This window comes from Scardinius erythrophthalmus, assembly GCF_964197995.2.
Source record: "Scardinius erythrophthalmus genome assembly, chromosome: 1".
In the NCBI taxonomy this organism is placed as follows: domain Eukaryota; kingdom Metazoa; phylum Chordata; class Actinopteri; order Cypriniformes; family Leuciscidae; genus Scardinius; species Scardinius erythrophthalmus.
Window position 1 is genome coordinate 57,414,201 of NC_138221.1, and position 19,389 is coordinate 57,433,589.

General features: G+C 37.7%; 1 protein-coding gene across 1 annotated transcript in view; it reads left to right on the plus strand.

Moving 5' to 3' along the window:
* The window catches only part of arhgap44a (Rho GTPase activating protein 44a), a gene marked incomplete at both ends in the record, with an annotated part of 60,644 nt that overhangs the window by 40,538 nt on the left and 717 nt on the right, over positions 1–19,389 (plus strand). Inside the window, 5 exons of the mRNA XM_081364900.1 lie at positions 4,518–4,535; positions 7,092–7,280; positions 11,775–12,287; positions 15,459–15,604; positions 16,514–16,891. Coding sequence (XP_081221026.1) covers positions 4,518–4,535; positions 7,092–7,280; positions 11,775–12,287; positions 15,459–15,604; positions 16,514–16,891 — 1,244 coding nt within the window. The remainder of the gene's footprint in view (positions 1–4,517; positions 4,536–7,091; positions 7,281–11,774; positions 12,288–15,458; positions 15,605–16,513; positions 16,892–19,389) is intronic.

The window sequence follows — 19,389 nt, forward strand, 5'->3', positions numbered from 1 at the left end:
TTATGTATGTATATATATATATATATATATATATATATATATATATATATATATATATATATATATATATATATATATATATATTAGGGTGCATCAAAAAACACAATTCTTGAATTTTGATATGGCTGGGTGCTAAAAATGTTCCAATATATGTAGAAACAACACATGCAAAATATTTTTCCAGTACATGATGATTTAGGGGTGCCACCGCACATCTGTTTTTGTTGGATAAAGTGCTTAACAGTGCTCAATGGTCACAATGGAGATCTGAGGTAAACAATACTACAGCTCAAGAAAACTGAGATTATCTTTCTGTTTGAGGTGATCTTTCTGTGTTGGGTATGTATTATAACATAATTATCTGTAATTTTGTCTTTGTATACTTATTTATCATAAGTCATTTAAGTCATATTTATAGGTATTTGGTGCTCATTACATCTAGCTAACGTTAGCTAGCAACAGTTTGCTAACCACAGTTAGCTATCGATGTTAGCTAAACTATTAAGCTTAACATCAACAGTATTCTAGAGTGGACAATGACATATTCGGAGTATACAGTGGGGAGAACATGTATTTGATACACTGGCGATTATGCAGGTTTTCCCACTTACAAAGCATGTAGAGGTCTGTAATTTTTATCATAGGTACACTTCAACTGTGAGAGAAGGAATCTAAAACAAAAATTCAGAACCTGTATAAAAGACACCCATCCACACACTCAATCAAACAGACTCCAACCTCTCCACAATGGCCAAGACCAGAGAGCTGTGTAAGGACATCAGGGATAAAATTGTAGACCTGCACAAGGCTGGGATGCTAGGCTGGGCGCAATTATTAGAAAATGGAATAAGTTCTAGGTGACGGTCAATCTCCCTCGGTCTGGGGCACCATGCAAGATCTCACCTCGTGGGGCATCAATGATCATGAGGAAGGTGAGGGATCAGCCCAGAACTACACGGCAGGACCTGGTCAATGACCTGAAGAGAGCTGGGACCACAGTCTCAAAGAAAACCATTAGTAACACACTACGCCGTCATGGATTAAAATCCTGCAGCGCACACAAGGTCCCCCTGCTCAAGCCAGCGCATGTTCAGGCCCATCTGAAGTTTGTCAATGACCATCTGGATGATCCAGAGGAGGAATGGGAGAAGGTCATGTGGTCTGATGAGAGAGAAATAGAGCTTTTTGGTCTAAACTCCACTCGCTGTGTTTGGAGGAAGAAGAAGGATGAGTACAACCCCAAGAACACCATCCCAACCGTGAAGCATGGAGGTGGAAACATCATTCTTTGGGGATGCTTTTCTGCAAAGGGGACAGGACGACTGCACCGTATTGAGGGGAGGATGGATGGGGCCATGTATCGCGATATCTTGGTCAACAACCTCCTTCCCTCAGTAAGAGCATTGAAGATTGGCCGAAACACACAGCCAGGGCAACTAAGGAGTGGCTCCGTAGGAAGCATCTCAAGGTCCTGGAGTGGCCAAGCCAGCCTCCAGACCTGAACCCAATACAAAATGTTTGGAGGGAGCTGAAAGTCTGTATTGCCCAACGACAGCCCCGATACCTGAAGGATCTGGAGAAGGTCTGTATGGAGGAGTGGGACAAAATTCCTGCAGTGTGTGCAAACCTGGTCAAGAACTACAGGAAACGTATGATCTCTGTAATTGCAAACAAAGGTTTCTGTACCAAAGTTCTGCTTTTCTGATGTATCAAATACTTATGTCATGCAATAAAATGCAAATTAATTACTTAAAAATCATACAATGTGATTTTCTGGATTTCTGTTTTAGATTCCATCACTCACAGTTGAAGAGTACCTATGATAAAAATTACAGACTTCTACATGCTTTGTAAGTGGGAAAACCTGATAAATCTGAAGTGTATCAAATACTTGTTCTCCCCACTGTAGATGTCTCATGTGTATTGAGAGTAGCATTGTAATTGTTACAGTAAATTAACAGGGTAATGCCACGTGAACATGTCCCATTGACCTCCATTCATTTTGTCTATAGGAAAAATGAATGGAGAATCTTGAAAGTTGAATTCTGAGAAATGCCCAAGTTGCCCAAAGGGTTCAAACAAACAACTTTTACTTTGATAACCCTATAGAACATGTTACTGTATAAAAGTTCACTGTACTCAACATTTCCAGGTCAACCTTTTGGCAATTAGACTAAAAATTGCACATTTTTTGAAATTTCGCCAAAGTTCATGTGTTAGGTGGCACCCCTAAATCTCAATGGAATTCCTCAAAACTTTGCAAAAGTCATTTTTATGTTAATTGGAACAAAATGCAATGCCAGCCAAATTGATATTTTGAAATTAAAATTTCCCATTCAAATTTGATGCACCCTAATATATATATATATATATATATATATATATATATATATATATATATATATATATATATTCATAATGTTTATACAAAATAGTAATGTTTCCAAACTTTTGACCTGTACAGTATATATATATATATATATATACAGTACAGGTCAAAAGTTTGGAAACATTACTATTTTTAATGTTTTTGAAAGAAGTTTCTTCTTACTCATCAAGCCTGCATTTATTTGATCAAAAATACAGAAAAAAATTTAATATTGTGATATATTATTACAATTTAAAATAATTGGTTTTCAATTTATTATACTTTAAATTATCATTTATTTCTGTGATGCAAAGCTGAATTTTCAGGATCATTACTCCAGTCCATCACATGATCATTTAGAAATCATTCTAATATGATGATTCATTATCAAAGTTGGAAACAGTTCTGCTGCTTAATATTTTTTCATAACCTGTGATACTTTTTTAGGATACTTTGATGAATAAAAAGTAAAAAAAAAAAAAAAAAATAGGCATTTTTTTTAAAAATAGAAATCTTTTGTAACAACAATATACACTACTGGTCAGTAATTTTGTTTCTTTCTTTTTTTGAAATAAATCAATACTTTTATTCAGCAAGGATGTGTTAAATTGATAAAAAGTGATAGTAAAGAAGATTTATATTATTAGAAAATATTTTATTTTGCATAAATGCAGTTCTTTTTATCCTTTTATTCATCAAATATATTAGGCAGCAGAACTGTTTCCAACACTCATAATAAAGCAGAATATTAGATATAAAATGATTTCTAAAGGATCATGTGATAGACTGGATGTCACATGTGACACTGAAGACTGGATGATGATGCTGAAAATTCAGCTTTGCATCACAGGAATAGATTATTTTTTAAAGTATATTCAAATAGAAAACTATTATTTTAAGTTGTAATAATATTTCACAATATTACTGTTTTTTTTTTTCTGTATTTTTGATCAAATAAACGCAGCCTTGATAAGCATTAGAAACTTCTTTCAAAAATATAACAAAACATACTTGACCTGTACTGTATGTATATATATTGTTTTACAGTGTGTAATTTGACACCTTAGGTAAGTAAGTTGAATCTGACCTAAAGTATAAGCACTTTAAAATACTTACAGTCTGACAGAAGACTTCTCCGTGGTCTGTTCTGGCTGAAAGTCATAAATCAATGTCCCAGGAGGCAGACTTTGTTATAAAAATAGAAGTAAATTTATGATTACAATTTGTTTTTCTGTCATTTTTAGTACTGCTACAAATACTCAATATAAACTAAAGTACAAATATCGCAAAGTTTTTCAATGAAGGCAATATCAGCGACGGTTCTGGTGCCGGAGAAGCTTTATGGGTGGTTGCAAAGCAGAATCTTTTCCGTTTTCCGTTTAATTGTGAATAAAAGCCCAAATTTAATCTTTCATCTGCTCAATTAGATTTTTTTTACCATGTTTTATGTACATTTTTGGTGGAATGGACTTTCAACGGAGCAACCGAAATCTCTCAGGTTTTATTAAAATTATCTTCAGAGTGTTTTAAAGTTGAACAACATGATGGTGAGTAACTGATGACAAAAATTTAATTTTTGTGTGAACTGTCCTTTTAATCCCACCTGAAAAGTGCTTATGTGTTACCCTGACTTTCCAAGGTCAACTATTCAGCAAATCAGTTGATGTAATTATTATTCACAATTCAAGCCACATAGGCACAGTTCATTGATGGAAACTTTATAAGTAATCGAGATGAAAACAGTGGGAGAGGAGAGATATACTGTATATTTTACAGAATGATGTATAGATTACATAACAGTTAATGACGCGGATCAAGCGTATTTTAGGACTGATTTGTTTTGTTAAAGCAGAGGATATGTGTCTAATTGTTTATGTCCACAGCTCCCAGGGTAAAGGCAATTACAGTAAATGAGGCTTAATGGTGTCGCAGCAGGAAACAGTGCCAGCTGCTCATTTAGACTGACGTGTTCTCACCTCTGGACCGCCCTGATCCACCAAACACTGTCAAACTACACATGTCCCCCACTGCACTCTACATGGTTCATCGTTCAGCTGTCATTCCCTGTCTCCATGTCATTTCCTTGTTATAGACATGTAAACACACTGCGTTTCCTCTAAAATCATTGTTTTATCTTCACTTAATGCAGCATTAGGAAAATTCAAAGGTACTGTCCACCACATTTTCTGTAATCCTGTGAGCTTTCTTTGTTTTTGGTAACACCTTTGGTCCCAATTTATATTGTGTTTTAACTACAATGTACTTACATTTAAATAAATCACTTGATACAATGGACATATTCTGTGCATATATGCTTTTACATTGTACTTATATCTTAAAAATACCTGCATGTAATTACAGGTGTAGTTGATTTCTGTAATTACATCACTGTTGTCCCTTCCCTTAGGCCGTGTCCATCAAAGTGTTTTTTTCTTTGTTTCTTGGGGTTAGTGTATTTTCCCAATTGTTTTCAACGGGAGCACTGCATATTTAAAAAAAGACAGCAGCGAGATGAAGCATCTCTATTTCACCCTGAGCGCTAATCGCTTCTGCATTTTTTTACCAGTCACCGAGAGTTGAAGAATGTTTAAGTTTGGGTAAAACGCAGTGCACATCACTACACTGTCACTTTTTTCCCGGCCGCCCAATCACAGTGGAGGAGGGGCGGGACTAATACCACACCGACCAACCGCCACATTCTGCTTGAACAACGATAACAAACGACAACAACAAGCACATCTCTTCATCCAAAACTAGTGGCAGAGCAAGTGCATTACGTGTTGACATTTTTTGTATTCAGAAATCAACTATTTGCGAAATCAGATGCTAGTATCACTTCCACAGATATTCTGTATCAGTATGTCTCTTTACCCGTATCCTACCTCAATAGCAGCAAAAGTGTTTTACAATACAACATTGTACCTAAATATTTTTTTTTTTACATACTGTAAGTACATAGTTAAAGACATAAAGTGGGATCCATTTTTTTATAACTTAAAGGCACACTATGCAGTTTCCGTTCTTCTCAAACAGCGACCCCTAGAGTCTCTGTGGAGTACTTGTATTTAACGTTACTGTCGTAGATACCACTCGCGCAGAGCCGTCTCTGCACTCTTCCGACCGCGCTTTCTTCGTTTTCTTCATCGACTCTGCCATGATTCACGTCTGAAATGCGTGCTAGTGTCTTCCATAGAGGCTGCTTCATTTGTTGTTGATGTACGTGACGTCGTGCCGTAAAGCAAGTCGTGATTGTCGCGAGATTTGGCGGGGCGCCACCTCTCAAACCTGCATTGCTGGTTTTGCCAGCGGCGTCCTCCCCTGCTTTGCTATCGGGATGATTCGCCCTACTATGAGTTTGTTTACCATCGAAATAATTTCGAAGCTGTTATATTAAAGTACACATCTTGCATAGTGTGCCTTTAAAGGGATAGTTCAACCAAAAATGAAAATTCTGTCATCATTTACTCACCCTCAAGTTGTTCCAAACCCATATGAATTTCTTTCTTCTGCTGAACACAAAGAAGAAGAAATAAACCCATACAGGTTTGGAACAACTTGAGGGTGAGTAAATGATGACAGAATTTTCATTTTTGGGGTGAACTATCCCTTTAATTAACGTTCCTTACGTTATTATTGCAAATGTTTGGGTCAAGTCAAGTCAAGTCAACTTTATTTATATAGCGCTTTTCACAATACAGATTGTATCAAAGCAGCTTCACAGTATTAAATAAAATAGTACATCAGTGTTTGTTTCTGGTGTAAAACATCCACGTTTGGTAATGCAGATCAATAGCACTGGTGAATCGATTAATCAATTTAAGTATCCCCAACTGAGCAAGCCAAAGGCAACAAATGTTTGGGGTCAGTAATTTTTTTAAAGAATGCATTAAACTGATCAAAAAAAGTAAAGACATTTATAATGTTACAATAGGTAATATTTCAACTTTCTATTCATTAAACAATCCTGAAAAAAAAGTATTATGGTTTCCTAAAAAATAAATAAACTAAGCATCACAGCTGCAACATTGATTATAATAATAAATGTTTCTTGAGCATCAAATCATCATATTTGAATGATTTCTAAAGGATCATTTAAAGACTGTAGTAATGATGCTGAAAATACAGCTTTGATATCAACGAAAATTACATTTTAAAATACATTGAAATTATTGTAATAATATTTAACAATATTACTGTTAATTACATTTTAAAATACATTGAAATTATTGTAATAATATTTAACAATATTACTGTTTTTACTGCATTTTTTTTATCAAATAAATTCTTTCAAAAACATTAAAATAATCTTACCAACCAGAAACTTTTGAACAATGGTGAATACAGTATGAAAACTGTATTTTACATTATATATTGTAATAATTTCAATAATTAATGTTAATTTTAACTATAAAAGTTACTATAAAGTGTTTTGACATCAATTAGTAAATGTCAAACGATGTTTCTTTTTATAAGAATATACATGATCATAATTGAGGGTTGATCACATCTGGCATCTGCAATAAATTACAATATTTTGAATGTATGTTCCAGAAATACTTTGTACTTCACCACATCTGTTTTTGCTCTCGAAGATAATGACCCATGCTGGCTTGTATGTAACAACGCACAAGTTGATGTAATGATTAGGAGGGTTACCGCTTCTGTGCAGTGCATCTAGATGTTGTGTTTACGACTGACTCAGTTGTGGTCTTTCTGTGGGCAGTGTGGGTGTCAGAGTGATGGACACATCGTGGGTGAAGGGCAAAAGTACCTCGACGCTGTCCCGCAAATCCTCGTCCACGCCTCCCAGCGCACAACCGCCCGGCTCTCCTGCGGACACGCTGATCTCTGAACAGCCCGGTGAGCTGGCCACATCTCCAATCCCCACCCCCCCTCCTGGAGACAGGGGCAGGTAAAAAAAAAAAAACAACAACACGTGATCCTCTACCTGTTTTCCATTGACATCTCAATGTACTGTGTATGCATTTCACAGTAGAATTAACTTGTGACATCATTGTTTTCCATTCAGCGATTAACTCTCTTGCTTTCCCTGCATTTGTGTATTAATGACATTTCCTCTGCTTTTTCATGCTTTTCTCGTTGTACTTACCGTTTTATTTTTGCCTCACCGAGTCTATATAAATAGACGTCCTTTATTTTTTCTTTACGTAGTGCAGTCAGTATGGCCGCGTACACACTGCAGTTGAATACAGTTGCCAGTCCTCCATCTTTTTCTGTACACACTGAGTTCAGTTGTTTTCCGGAGTGAGATCCGCATTCTGCAACTGAATTAATCACATTTACATTGAATCTGTGCCGTGTGTACAGAACCAACCTCAACAACTAGTTCTTGTAATGTACAGTTATTAAGGCAAGACACTAACAGGCAAAAAACATTTAGGTTTTTGTTTTTGTCTAATGCACTGCTCAATTTTGAGATTTTGGACTCTTCGCATAACTTGTTTTCTTTTCAGGTTAGTGGAAAGAAAACATCCAAAATACACATTTAAGTTTTTTTTTAACACACTGTATCTATTTGCATCTGCAGATTTCGATTACACTACAAAGGCTGTTTTCTCAAATGCTTTTTTTCCCTCATGCATCAAGTCAGAAATCTTTATTACTAAGTTTTATTACTATCAATAATTGTAAGGTTTTTTTTTTTCACAGAAGGGTTTGTTAATATATAATTCACCTCATTTATGTAACATTTTATTCCTCAAAACATGGTGAAAGTGTATTTTTTTTCCTGCCTGTTGACAGTATTTTCTAATTTATGGAGAAATAGTGTGGACCTTTTAGTGTGCAATAGTGTTTTTTTTACAGTGTATAGTGTGGACAAACAAAGCATAATTTTGTGGACAAATTGGAGATATGTCCACAAAATGAAACCTGGCTTTATCCAGTGTTCCAATTTCTGTTCTGGAATATTTTTCAAATTTCATATTTAACTAGATAATGCTTCTTTTGTATATTTAAGCATAACATTTAAGCAGAAAACGTGTAATACAAAACAATTGTCTTCATGTACTGCGATTAATCAACTAGGGTATTCATGGTGATATCGGTTGCACTTTATTTTACAGTACGTGTACAGTGTACTTACCTAAGAGAATACTGGGCAACATAAGGTAACTACTAGAGGTCGACCGATAGTGGATTTTACCGATAACGATAGCTAGGTTGGGCCATACTTGCCGATAACCGATTAATGAACCGATAGTTTTTAAAATTGATACTGGATAAAAACAAATTGCACCTTGATCATTCATGTTAGTTTGATGGTTAACAAATTGTAAACAAATAAAAACCTTAATTTAAAAATGTATTAGTACATGTTAATTAACAAACAAACAATGAACAATCCTTATACAGCAGTTATTAACCATAGTTAATGTTACATATGGAATTTTATTGTAAGTGTTATCATTTCATATAAATCCAAACAGTCATGCTTAAAGATGGCCAACTTTAAATATCTACAACGCCAGAGCATTGAAATGACATAAATATTACATGTATAGTCTCACACTTTTGCTTCTATTTTATAAACACTTGATGATTATCTAATCAAAATAACAAAATACATATTAAAGTGATGATGGAAAAAATAACCGAAATCGAATGCTTTTCTGATTTACGTTTCTGTCGGCTGTATGAACATATCAGTTTGCTATCTTACATCTCTAGCTTTAAATATGCAACTTCTCTGCATATTAAATGCATAAAAGTGACTAGCTGGATATAAACTAATGCAAATAGATGTTAACAATTGTGACATTAAACATTCGGTTCGGACTTAGTTTATTTTTGTCAGTGTTTTAACCACTTGAGGTACTGGTACTAATGTTAGCGTCCTCTCAGCCTCGAAGGCAAACAAACAAACTGTTGTGCTGTTCTTTCTCTACTAATGCAGCATTTAGTCAACAAATTAATCGCTTTATAATGATATGAAAAAATACCTTTTAGCTGTTGGTGGTTTAAACGCGCATCTGAGCGCTCTCCACGCAGCGTGTGCTCTCAGTGCAGCACGCAGAATCACGTGTGGAAATAAACAACACGAGGCATCAGAGAAAGTTTTTATTACACCTCTAGAGGCCGCTCTTGTACTGCATGATGCCAGCAGAGCCTTCTCAGCTCTCTCTTACTGTGTAATGAATGACAGCGCGCGCTTCTCAGCCGCTCCAGCAACGGACGCAAACAGGAAAAACTATCGGTATGTATTTTTGCCGATAACGATATTTCCACCAATCAACTATCGGTGCCGATTAATCGGCAAAAGTCGATTAGTCGACCTCTAGTAACTACATGGGTAAAGGTTAGATTTAGGAGTAGGTTCCGGGTTAGTACGTAGTTATTACCCAGTTATTGCAATTACTATAAAAAGTACGTAGTATGCACATGGGGAACATGACTGTAAAATAAAGTGCTACCGTGATATCTATTAGTTAAAAATTTTACCCTATTCACCTGTAGTGTCTTGCCTTAAAGGAGAACTCCGGTCAATTTTAACATTGAGCTAATTTTTTTGTAAATTTGGAATACCTGTATTTTCTTCCTGTTTTCGGTCGAAGTCCATAGTAATCGATTGTCGAGTTCACACGCATAGGTTTAGTTACCTATGATCACGCGCGTGAACTCGACAATCGATTACTATGGACTTCGACCGAAAACAGGATGTAAACACAGGTATGTGCGCTGGCTGAAATAACATCATTTTTATACATATCTTTCACATCTACTGCAGTCAGATTCACCCGTGATCACTCTGAAGGAATCACTCACATGACCTGGGCCCTTGAAATGACACATCAAGGATGTTAAGAGGCTAAAAGCTGGTTTAAAACTTGCCCCACTGAAGTCAACAGGGTGCAAATTTTAAAAAGAGGATAACATGGTGTAGGCAACACCGATTTTTGTCGTTGTTCTCTATATTGACAGCTCTCCAAATTTACAAAAAAATTAGCTCAATGTTAAAATTGCCCGGAGTTCTCCTTTAAAAGCCCATGCAAAATGCGAGTCTCTCTTCTTCTGGTGCGGGTCAAGAAAACGTCAGTGAAACGGGTACACTATCATTCAAAAGTTTGGGGTCAGTAAGGGGGTAACACTTTATTTTGATACTCCCCAACAGACATTCTACTGACTATAAGTAACTCTGCAACTACATGTCCACTTATTCTAACCCTACCAGTCTACTTACACTCTAATGAGAGTTAGTAGACATGTAGGTGCAACATTACTTATAGTCAACAGAACGTGTTAAATGGACCATCAAAATAAAGTGAAACCAGTAAGGTGTTTTTTTTTTTGCGAGGGGGGGTGGAGTTAATATAATTTTTTAATTATTATTATTTAGCAAGAATGTATTAAATTGATCAAAAGTGACAGTAAAGGCTTTTTTTAATGATGCCGACCTAGGTAGCTATTTTAGTCATCATAAGCTCTCTCGAAACATAAAGACTCTTCCAAACAAAATAAAAGGGATTTAATCTGCCTTATATGATAGTTTTGGAAACGTAAGTACTTCCCAAAATCAATTGCAATAAACTCTTACAAAAAGACATTAAAAATATCTTTACAGTTTCTCATTTGCAATTTCAGGAGTGACTCCTGTATCTTGTTAACACCCAAAACGATAATTTAGAGGACTTCTGGATTTGGCAGTGTGTACAGGCCTATATACCGTATATATCATTTAGTGAGGTTAAAATGTCACAGTTCGGAACAGTTTATCTCATGAATGTAAGACATTCTTGCTGTTCCCATTCATTTAATTTCACTAAAACTCGACCCATAAGCCCATATGTAAATCATACATTAATGAAGTGAAGGTCACGCCATGGTTCAGTCATTGCATTTAGGGTTTGCGATGGCTGATGATTTGACTGGCTTACCTCCCCTCCTCTGACACTCTTTCAGGCAATGAAAGGGTTTTTGTGTCTGTGTTTAACTGCTCTGGGTTTTCATCGCATTTGGAGACCTTGGTTTAAGCGCCAGCTCTAGATAGATTATTGCATATTCACCAAACTCTCTCTGATGTTTGGTTGTTTTAACAGAGATTTTTGTTCCTTCCCTTGGTGCAGTGCGCAGACACAAGGTCATTTTCAGTTTTTCCATTTTAATGCATTGCTGTGCTTTTCCTCCCAACGGAGATGGAAGCGTTTCCTTGCGCCTGTTTTTCGTTGCTACGCTTGCTGTTTGCTAAACCTGTTGCTCATTGCCGTGCGCTAAACTGGCTAAATGCTCATACCAGCTTGAGACAAACATGCGGACTGAAGGATCCTGAGAGTGTGATCAGTATTGTATAACGCCAGTGAGCCACAGCTGGAGCTCAACATCCATCCGTGTGCAGTTGACCAGAGCTCTCTCTCCTGTGTTTGCTCTTTATTGTTTCCAATATCTGCAGCTCAGACGACGTGTCGCCCAATCGGCCGGATTCCTCACATGTCTATGCGTCCCACGTGGAGGAGCGGCCACCCCCTCCTTACCCTTCCTCGTCCTCCCACCACTTCTACCCCAAACCCCCTCCCTGCGCTCGGCCCGTGGCGCCCGGCCCCGAGTCGCAGCCTCCCAGCTCCCCGCCTCCACCCCTGCGCTGGACCGGCTTCGGCCCACCCTTGCCCCTGCCCCTGCCCCAGCAACCTCCTTCTTCCTCTTCCTCCTCCTCCTCCTCCTCACTCGATATCAACTCCAACCCCAAGCCTAGCTGCCTGCACTTTCCCAAACACGGCCCAGTGTGTGACGCCCCGCATGCCGCTCCGCCTGACGCCAATGCCTCGCCCCTCTACATTAAAACCCCTCTCGTGCTGACCCGCCACGACATGTCTCTCGGAAACCCCCCTAGCCTCCCCTCCTCCGCCCCCCCGCCGTGGGCCGCCTGTCCATGTGCCCGCGACAGAGGACCCCCCAGGCTGACTAGGTAAATACCACCTGCCTGCGGCCACCCTGCCTTCGCAACACACTGTGACGTCCACCAGGGCTCCCCACACTGTCTGAGCGCTCACCTCAGATCACTCCATACTGGCTCCATCCCGTTTTTTTTTTATTTTTTTTTTACTTTCTTTGTGACGTTATTGCTTTTTCAGCCTCATCACACAGATTCCGTAACATTGTCATTGTCCAGGGAAGCCTGAGGTTGCCTAGCAACCGATGATGTCACTGGCCTTTAGCGAAAGTGTATCCTTCAAATAGAAATCAGTGCTATTGTAGTAGCACTGAAATACCATTATGGTTTTTTTTTAATGTTTTGAATCTGTTTTTATATTTTGCATTCTCATTTTAATTTTGGTTGTGGTTAACTAATGGTTTTAGTAATTTGTTGTCATTTTTTGTAGTTCTTCAAATATGTCTATATATTTTATATCAATATTTTGAATCAGTTTTTATTTTTGTATTTTCCTTTTTCATTTTAGTTAGATTCCATTAATTTTTTTGTTTGTCATTTTTAGTAGTTTTTAATCGGTTTTCGTTTTTGTATTTTCTGTTGTCGTTTTAAAAATGTTGGTAATTTTGATGTTTTTTTTTTCATCTTTAGCAGTTTGTTTTTTAAATGTATATCTATAAAGTTTTTATTGATTTCAAATTCAGTTTTAGTTATTTAGTTATTATTAGTGCTGTCAAATCAATAATTCGTGATGAATCGCATCTAAAATAAAAGTTATATATATGGGTGTGTATGCATACGTGTGTGTGTGTGTGTGTGTGTGTATATATATATATATATATATATATATATATATATTTATATATTTATTTATTTATTATTATTGTTAATTTTTTATTTATTTTTTTTATATAAACATTTACACACACGCACATATTATATATTTATTGCGATTAATCACGATTAATTGATTTGACCACTAATAATAACTAAATAACTGAAAATTATATATTAAATATATATATATATATATATATATATATATATATATATATAATAACTTACAACTTCAGCTTAACCCTATTAAATTAAAATGAGTAATGTTTAAGCTTTTTTATTTTATTTTATTTCAGTTGGTTGGTTTTAGTTTTAGTGTCAGTTTTATTGAACTATAATTCCCCTGCTAGAAATAAGTACGTGGATGGAGCAGCACATGGTGACATGGATGCTTATGAATGTATTGATTGAGTCATGAGGTCTGTTTGCTCACTGGGATAGTCATACTAGATGTGCAAGTACGTAAACACCAGCATCTCTGTTCCAAACCCTAATGCGCTGCCCACCTAAGCTCTTTTAGTCATCATTGGCGCTCTCGCAACACAAACACTCTTACAAACAAGGGGAAACTGATCTATTCTGCCTTATAAGATAGCGTTGGAAAATAGAAATGTAAGGACTACTTCCCAAAATCAATTGCAATGAACTCATTTACTCCGTACTGAGAAGTTCCATTGAAGTAAAATCCAATATTTATGTGTGGCATTTGAGTTTTTAGCTTATAATTATGGTGATATCTGGATCTGGCTTTTGGATCGTTGCAGAAAATAAGCACCAACAAAAGTTTATAATTCTTACACGTTTTGTTCACACTTTAAAAAACATTATATGATCAATCAGTTTTGACAACATGTGTTTTTACATTGCGATAACTCACCAGATTTTTGGAACAAATCAATAGACACTTGAAATGGCCACTTAAAATGTGATCATTTGAGGAAGATTTAAGTCTTCCCTACTGAGTAGCCGTCTGAATTTGACAACCGCACTGGAAAATGAAACAACACTTACCAAATCAAATTAGAATTCAAACGTTTCACAGCAATGTAGGCCACAAATTTAATTGAGGTGGGAATTGTGTATATGAATGCTCTTTTTTTGGACCATCAGTGTCCCGAGTTGTTTGAAGGGTTGGAGGAATTCCCATCGCTTTCTGCACATGCAGACTCCATCAATGCAATAAATATCAATCTAAGATCTTGATTAGGAGCGCTTAGCATCAAAACGGACAGTATTAGCCATTTTACCAATGATGTTGACTGTGTATTGCAATGGTACCCACCCCATATACCCTTGTGAGCCTTCATTCAAAAGTCGCAGGGAAAGGGAACTGCAGAGATTGAGTCATAGATGTGATGGATTCATTTCAAAACATGGTCACAGAGGTGTTCTCTGCATGTCTGCACAGATATATGTGGACGACTTGTGTCCATGTGTGCATATAGATGCATCTTCCCTAGAGTTTAGCAGAGAGGCGCCTGAATAGAGCTGTCAGAGTGAAAAACAAGCTTCACATGCTCAGTCATATTAAAGATACATGCTGCGTGTGTGTGTGTGTGTGTGTGTGTGTGTGTGTGTGTGTGTGTGTGTGTGTGTGTGTGTGTGTGTGTGTGTGTGTGTGTGTGTGTGTGTGTGTGTGTGTTTGCTGGGCAAGGACACTCAATCCCCCTCCCGCTGATGTGGATGAGAAACCCGGTGTAGATCCACCTTCACATGTCTTTGGAGAAAAAAAAAAAAAACATCACACTCACATGAAAGCAGATTTTAGTTGTGGATGTTTTAAAATCTCCTTCATGTTATCTGAGAATTTACAGTATAGCAACAAAAATATTTTGTTGCATTTTTTTTTTTTTTTTTTTAGCAATGTAAGCTTGTTTCTTCCACAGAAGAAAAAATATAAAAGATAAGTGTGACTTTTTATCTCAAAGTTCTGACTTCTCACAATTGCAAGTTTATATAAAAAAGTCACAATTCGCTAGTTATAACCTTGCAATTGCGAGAAATAAAGTCAGAATTGTGTGATATAAACTCACGATTGTGAGTTATAAAATCCGAATTGTGAGATATAAACTCACAATAGTGAGAAAAAAAGTCCGAATTGTGGCATTTTTTATTTTTATTTTTTATTATGTGGCAGAAACAAGCTTCTATATTTAGCTCATCTGGTTAAGCATGGTGCCAGAAACATGGGTTCGATTCCCAGATCAATTATGCCAATGCTTTGTCAAGGTCTTTTCAGACACAATCAAAACCGGCAGGATGTTGTTTAGCACTTTAGTTTTGATGATTGGGGACATGAGGGGTCCTTGTCATTAATGATATGGTGTGTGCAGACTGATGGCAGTCAGTCATGTTTGTCTCTCTCTCCAGCACTCTGAAGAGCAAGGAGCTCTCTCCTGTGATTGGCCACAAGGCTGGGCAGGCGGCAGGAGCAACAGTGCCCCCTGTCAGCGGTCAGCAGAGCAACAGCCAGTCTCCCCACTCGGCCGAGCACAGTCCTCACACCTTACGCAATGGTTCGTCCCAGTGGGGTTCCTCTTTAATGGTTTTATAAAATTTCATGTAGAGATAATATCCTCTTTAAAATTGGTATAACATCTGACTTGGGTGATCAGACAGATCAGTGTACACAAGTCTTCATTGATTTAGTCACATTTGTCCTTTTAATGTCAAGATTAATTAACTTGAGAAGGAAGATTACTTTAGATATTAAGTAAAAATAACTTGTTTTAAGCATAAACACTTAATTTTGAATTTTTTTGTGTGATATAATTTTGCTTTTCAAGTCTTCAAAAATATTTCTTGATACTTTCTTGATATTTCTTGATGTTATTTCCCTTACTTAATAACTCCCCCAAAACTTAATGATATCTATTTATTATTTTAAAAATATTTCTAACTATAAAGTATTGATAAATTATAATATAAAATATTTTTTTTTAAATATGAAAATGATGATTAAGATGTGTACACACGTGCATTAAAGGTAAAATGAAAATGCTGTTCATTTTATTTTATAATTACATCATTAAATTTTTAATTTCATTCAATTCACATTTATTTGTATAGCATTTTTCACAATACACATCGTTTCAAAGCAGCTTTACAGAAAATTACACATTACAATTTAGAGTGATCTGTTATCAGAGGTAACGGCCTAAGTTATGTATTTCAGAAATGTACATATAGAAATCACAGTTAGCTAAAAATGTATTAATTTAAATTGTAATAATTTAAGGCTGAAATAATGAGCTCACTGAAGTTATGAATACTTTTTAGAGTCATTCAATTTAAACAAATTCTCAAGATGCATTGCAGATAATTCACGCTTCACCCAAAACAGATGTTAACACCAGGTTTAAACGGGGTCGTGGAGTAAAAGCTACTTGCATGCATCTGACTTTGTCTTATCTCTCTCCCTGCAGCGTCTAAGAAACTGGCCCCTGTGCCGCCCAAGATTCCCTACTGCCAGTCGGGGGGGATGTCAGACCAATCCACAGGTCAGCCGTCTCCGGTTAGCCTGTCCCCCACTCCCCCAAGTACCCCTTCCCCGTACGGTTTGGGCTGTCCCACTGGACACGCGCCCACCTCTTCCCCTGGCCAGACCCCATTAGGGGGACCCCATACGTTGTCCTCGCCGCCCTCTCTGACTGGTACGCTCACAAAGTCCCGGCCCACCCCAAAGCCCAGGCAGAGACCCAGCCTACCCCCTCCCCAGCCACCCACCGTCCCTCCTACGGTCCCCCAGCCCCTGGAGCAGGGTCTACTTGACGGATTGTCCCCTGGAGAGAGCATGTCCACAGGTAAACATGCCTCAGTGGCAACATCACGAGTGGGAGTCCAGCGTCCCTCTCTCAAACTGTCTGTCTCTCCGTCCTACGCAAGCGATGGACTTTAAAGAGCCAGATCCCCTATGAAATGTGAAGATTTGTTTGTCTTAAATATGGGGCACCCATAGATTCAGTTGCCTTTGAGATGTAAACTATGATAATTATTTTTTTAATTCCTATGATTATATTTTAGCTCTATAACTTTTGAAAAAGTGGAAACAAAGGGAATTCACTCAAAACCCAGGGATGTAGCATATATTTTACTAGAAAGTGAAGTGTGTAATTTTTTTTTGCACAACCAACAGAAGTGTAAAAATAATTAATGTTTCCATTCAGGTTTTAAACCGACCCTTCCGCCCCACCACAAACTAAATGCCAAACTCAAACTCGTGCTATTACTTGAGCAAGAAGCTGATGGACATGTCAGACTCCACTTAGTTTAAACTCTTCAGAGTAGTGTACACAGTACAAAAGAATTAGCAAGCACTTGCCGAAAATCGTCCACTCCAATTTAATTGGCTAGCTTTACCTTCAACTTTCGCACTGAAAGTGCAGTCACATTTAGAGTTGTTAAGTGAATTTTCGCGGGCGAAATCCAGTCACTTCAATAGGAATCCACGTAAAACGAGAATTACATGTGAGGGTGAAAGATTTCCCCCATGCAGATTTTGCAAGCGTCAACTGTTTGGTGAATTTTCGTGAGCTAAATCCAATCATTTCAGTAGGAATCCACGAATCTTTATGGCGAAAGTCTGAGAGAACCTAGAAGAAGAAAAAATTACACACTTCACCTTCAGGACGAGCCCTACTTGTTTTCTCAGCTTCAGTGTGCGACTGTTTCCCTAAAGTAAGGTTCTGTGGTCTTTGTATCATTCTAGTGGCCCGCTGTATGGCACTGATTGTATGTTCTATCATGTGAGGCGTGTCTGTCAGTCATTCTCCTGAGCACTGATTGATGTATGACTCTTTTATCCCCTGTCATCGTTGTGCACCTTGCAGCTGTGTGAGGCCAGGGACTGAGTGTGGGCTGAGTGTGAGGGGGACATTTAGGGTAAGCCAGAACCTGCTGTGCCCGTGCCATAGCCTCATCTCACACCATCTGGCCTGGTGCTGTGGCTGAATCTGGGGCCTACCGCAGCCTTGCTCTCTGTCTCATACCGTAACACTTCCTTCTCCAGCTCTGTCATTCTCTCCAAGTTGCGGGACTGCTTCTGGCTTCTTCATTCTGTCAGTGTAGTCTGTGCATGGTGTGAGACTGGTCTGTGCATGGCTTATGGCCTTACTTTCCTGAGCAACACCACATATTTGCCAACGTCGTCGCTTTTGAAGTTCATTTCAACGTCTCTGGCCCTGACCTCACATCGTGATCCATTCCCCCTCCTAATATCCTCACCACCGCATCGGTGGACATTGGTAAACACCCAACCAAACTCTTTTTGAGTCGAGTCCATCACAGGGTGGCAGTTCTTTGCACAGTCATGACTACGCCATCCGCGTCCATCTCATGCTTACACAGGGGAGGTCATCACAATCAGATACAGTCCACCAATCCACAAAGTCCACTGACAACGTTCTTAATGTTACCACATCTTCAATTTGCTCCCATCTTGTTGTCTATGTGTGGAGTATTTTAGTCATTGTGGTCAGTGTTGGGGGTAACGCGTTACAAGTAACGTGCGTAACAGGTAACCTGTGTTACAGGTAATGTGCGTTACAGGTAACACATTATGTAATCATATTTTGTGTCAGGTAGCAAGTAATGTTACTTTTTTAATTTACGCTAAGATACTTTTTCAAACACGTAACAGATAATGGCACATACCGGTAATATGTAACAAGTTACTTTTCGGCTTATTGTCCGATACAATTGGAAAATAAATTAATCTTTACACTGTCAAATTAAGGCTCCAAATCCTGTGCATTGGCGGATAAAAGGCATAGTAAAGCCACCTTATAATCTGTAACATGTTACAAATGGAGACAAATGTGTTATGCATTGTTTCCAGCTATTGTAATTCCTGTGTAAAAACATTTAATGCAGTCATTGTGTGACATGTTTCATGCTATATTTGTTGTTGCAGGCAAATTATGTCAGGGGATAAATACTTTTTCACAGCAAAAAAAACCTCAGAATTTATGCAAACATCTGCAAGCCAAGCAGGAAACCACAGTTACAGATGGCTTCTTGACGGCGAGACAAAATAACACAAAATATCATGTTACTTTCTGTAAAAGGTAACAATGTAACTGGATTAGCTACTTTTTAGGAGCATAGTAAATGTAGCACGTTAGGGGCCGTTCACACAGTACTCGTTTTGCCATTCCACTGTGCTGCTTTTTCATTGTTTTTCAATGCAAACGCTCTAGACAGACGTGTTCGACCGTTGCTGTCATGTCTTTTGCAGCATCTCACGCATTATACGGCATTCTAAAAAGGCGGCACTCAAACTTAAAGAAGTTCAAATTTAAAA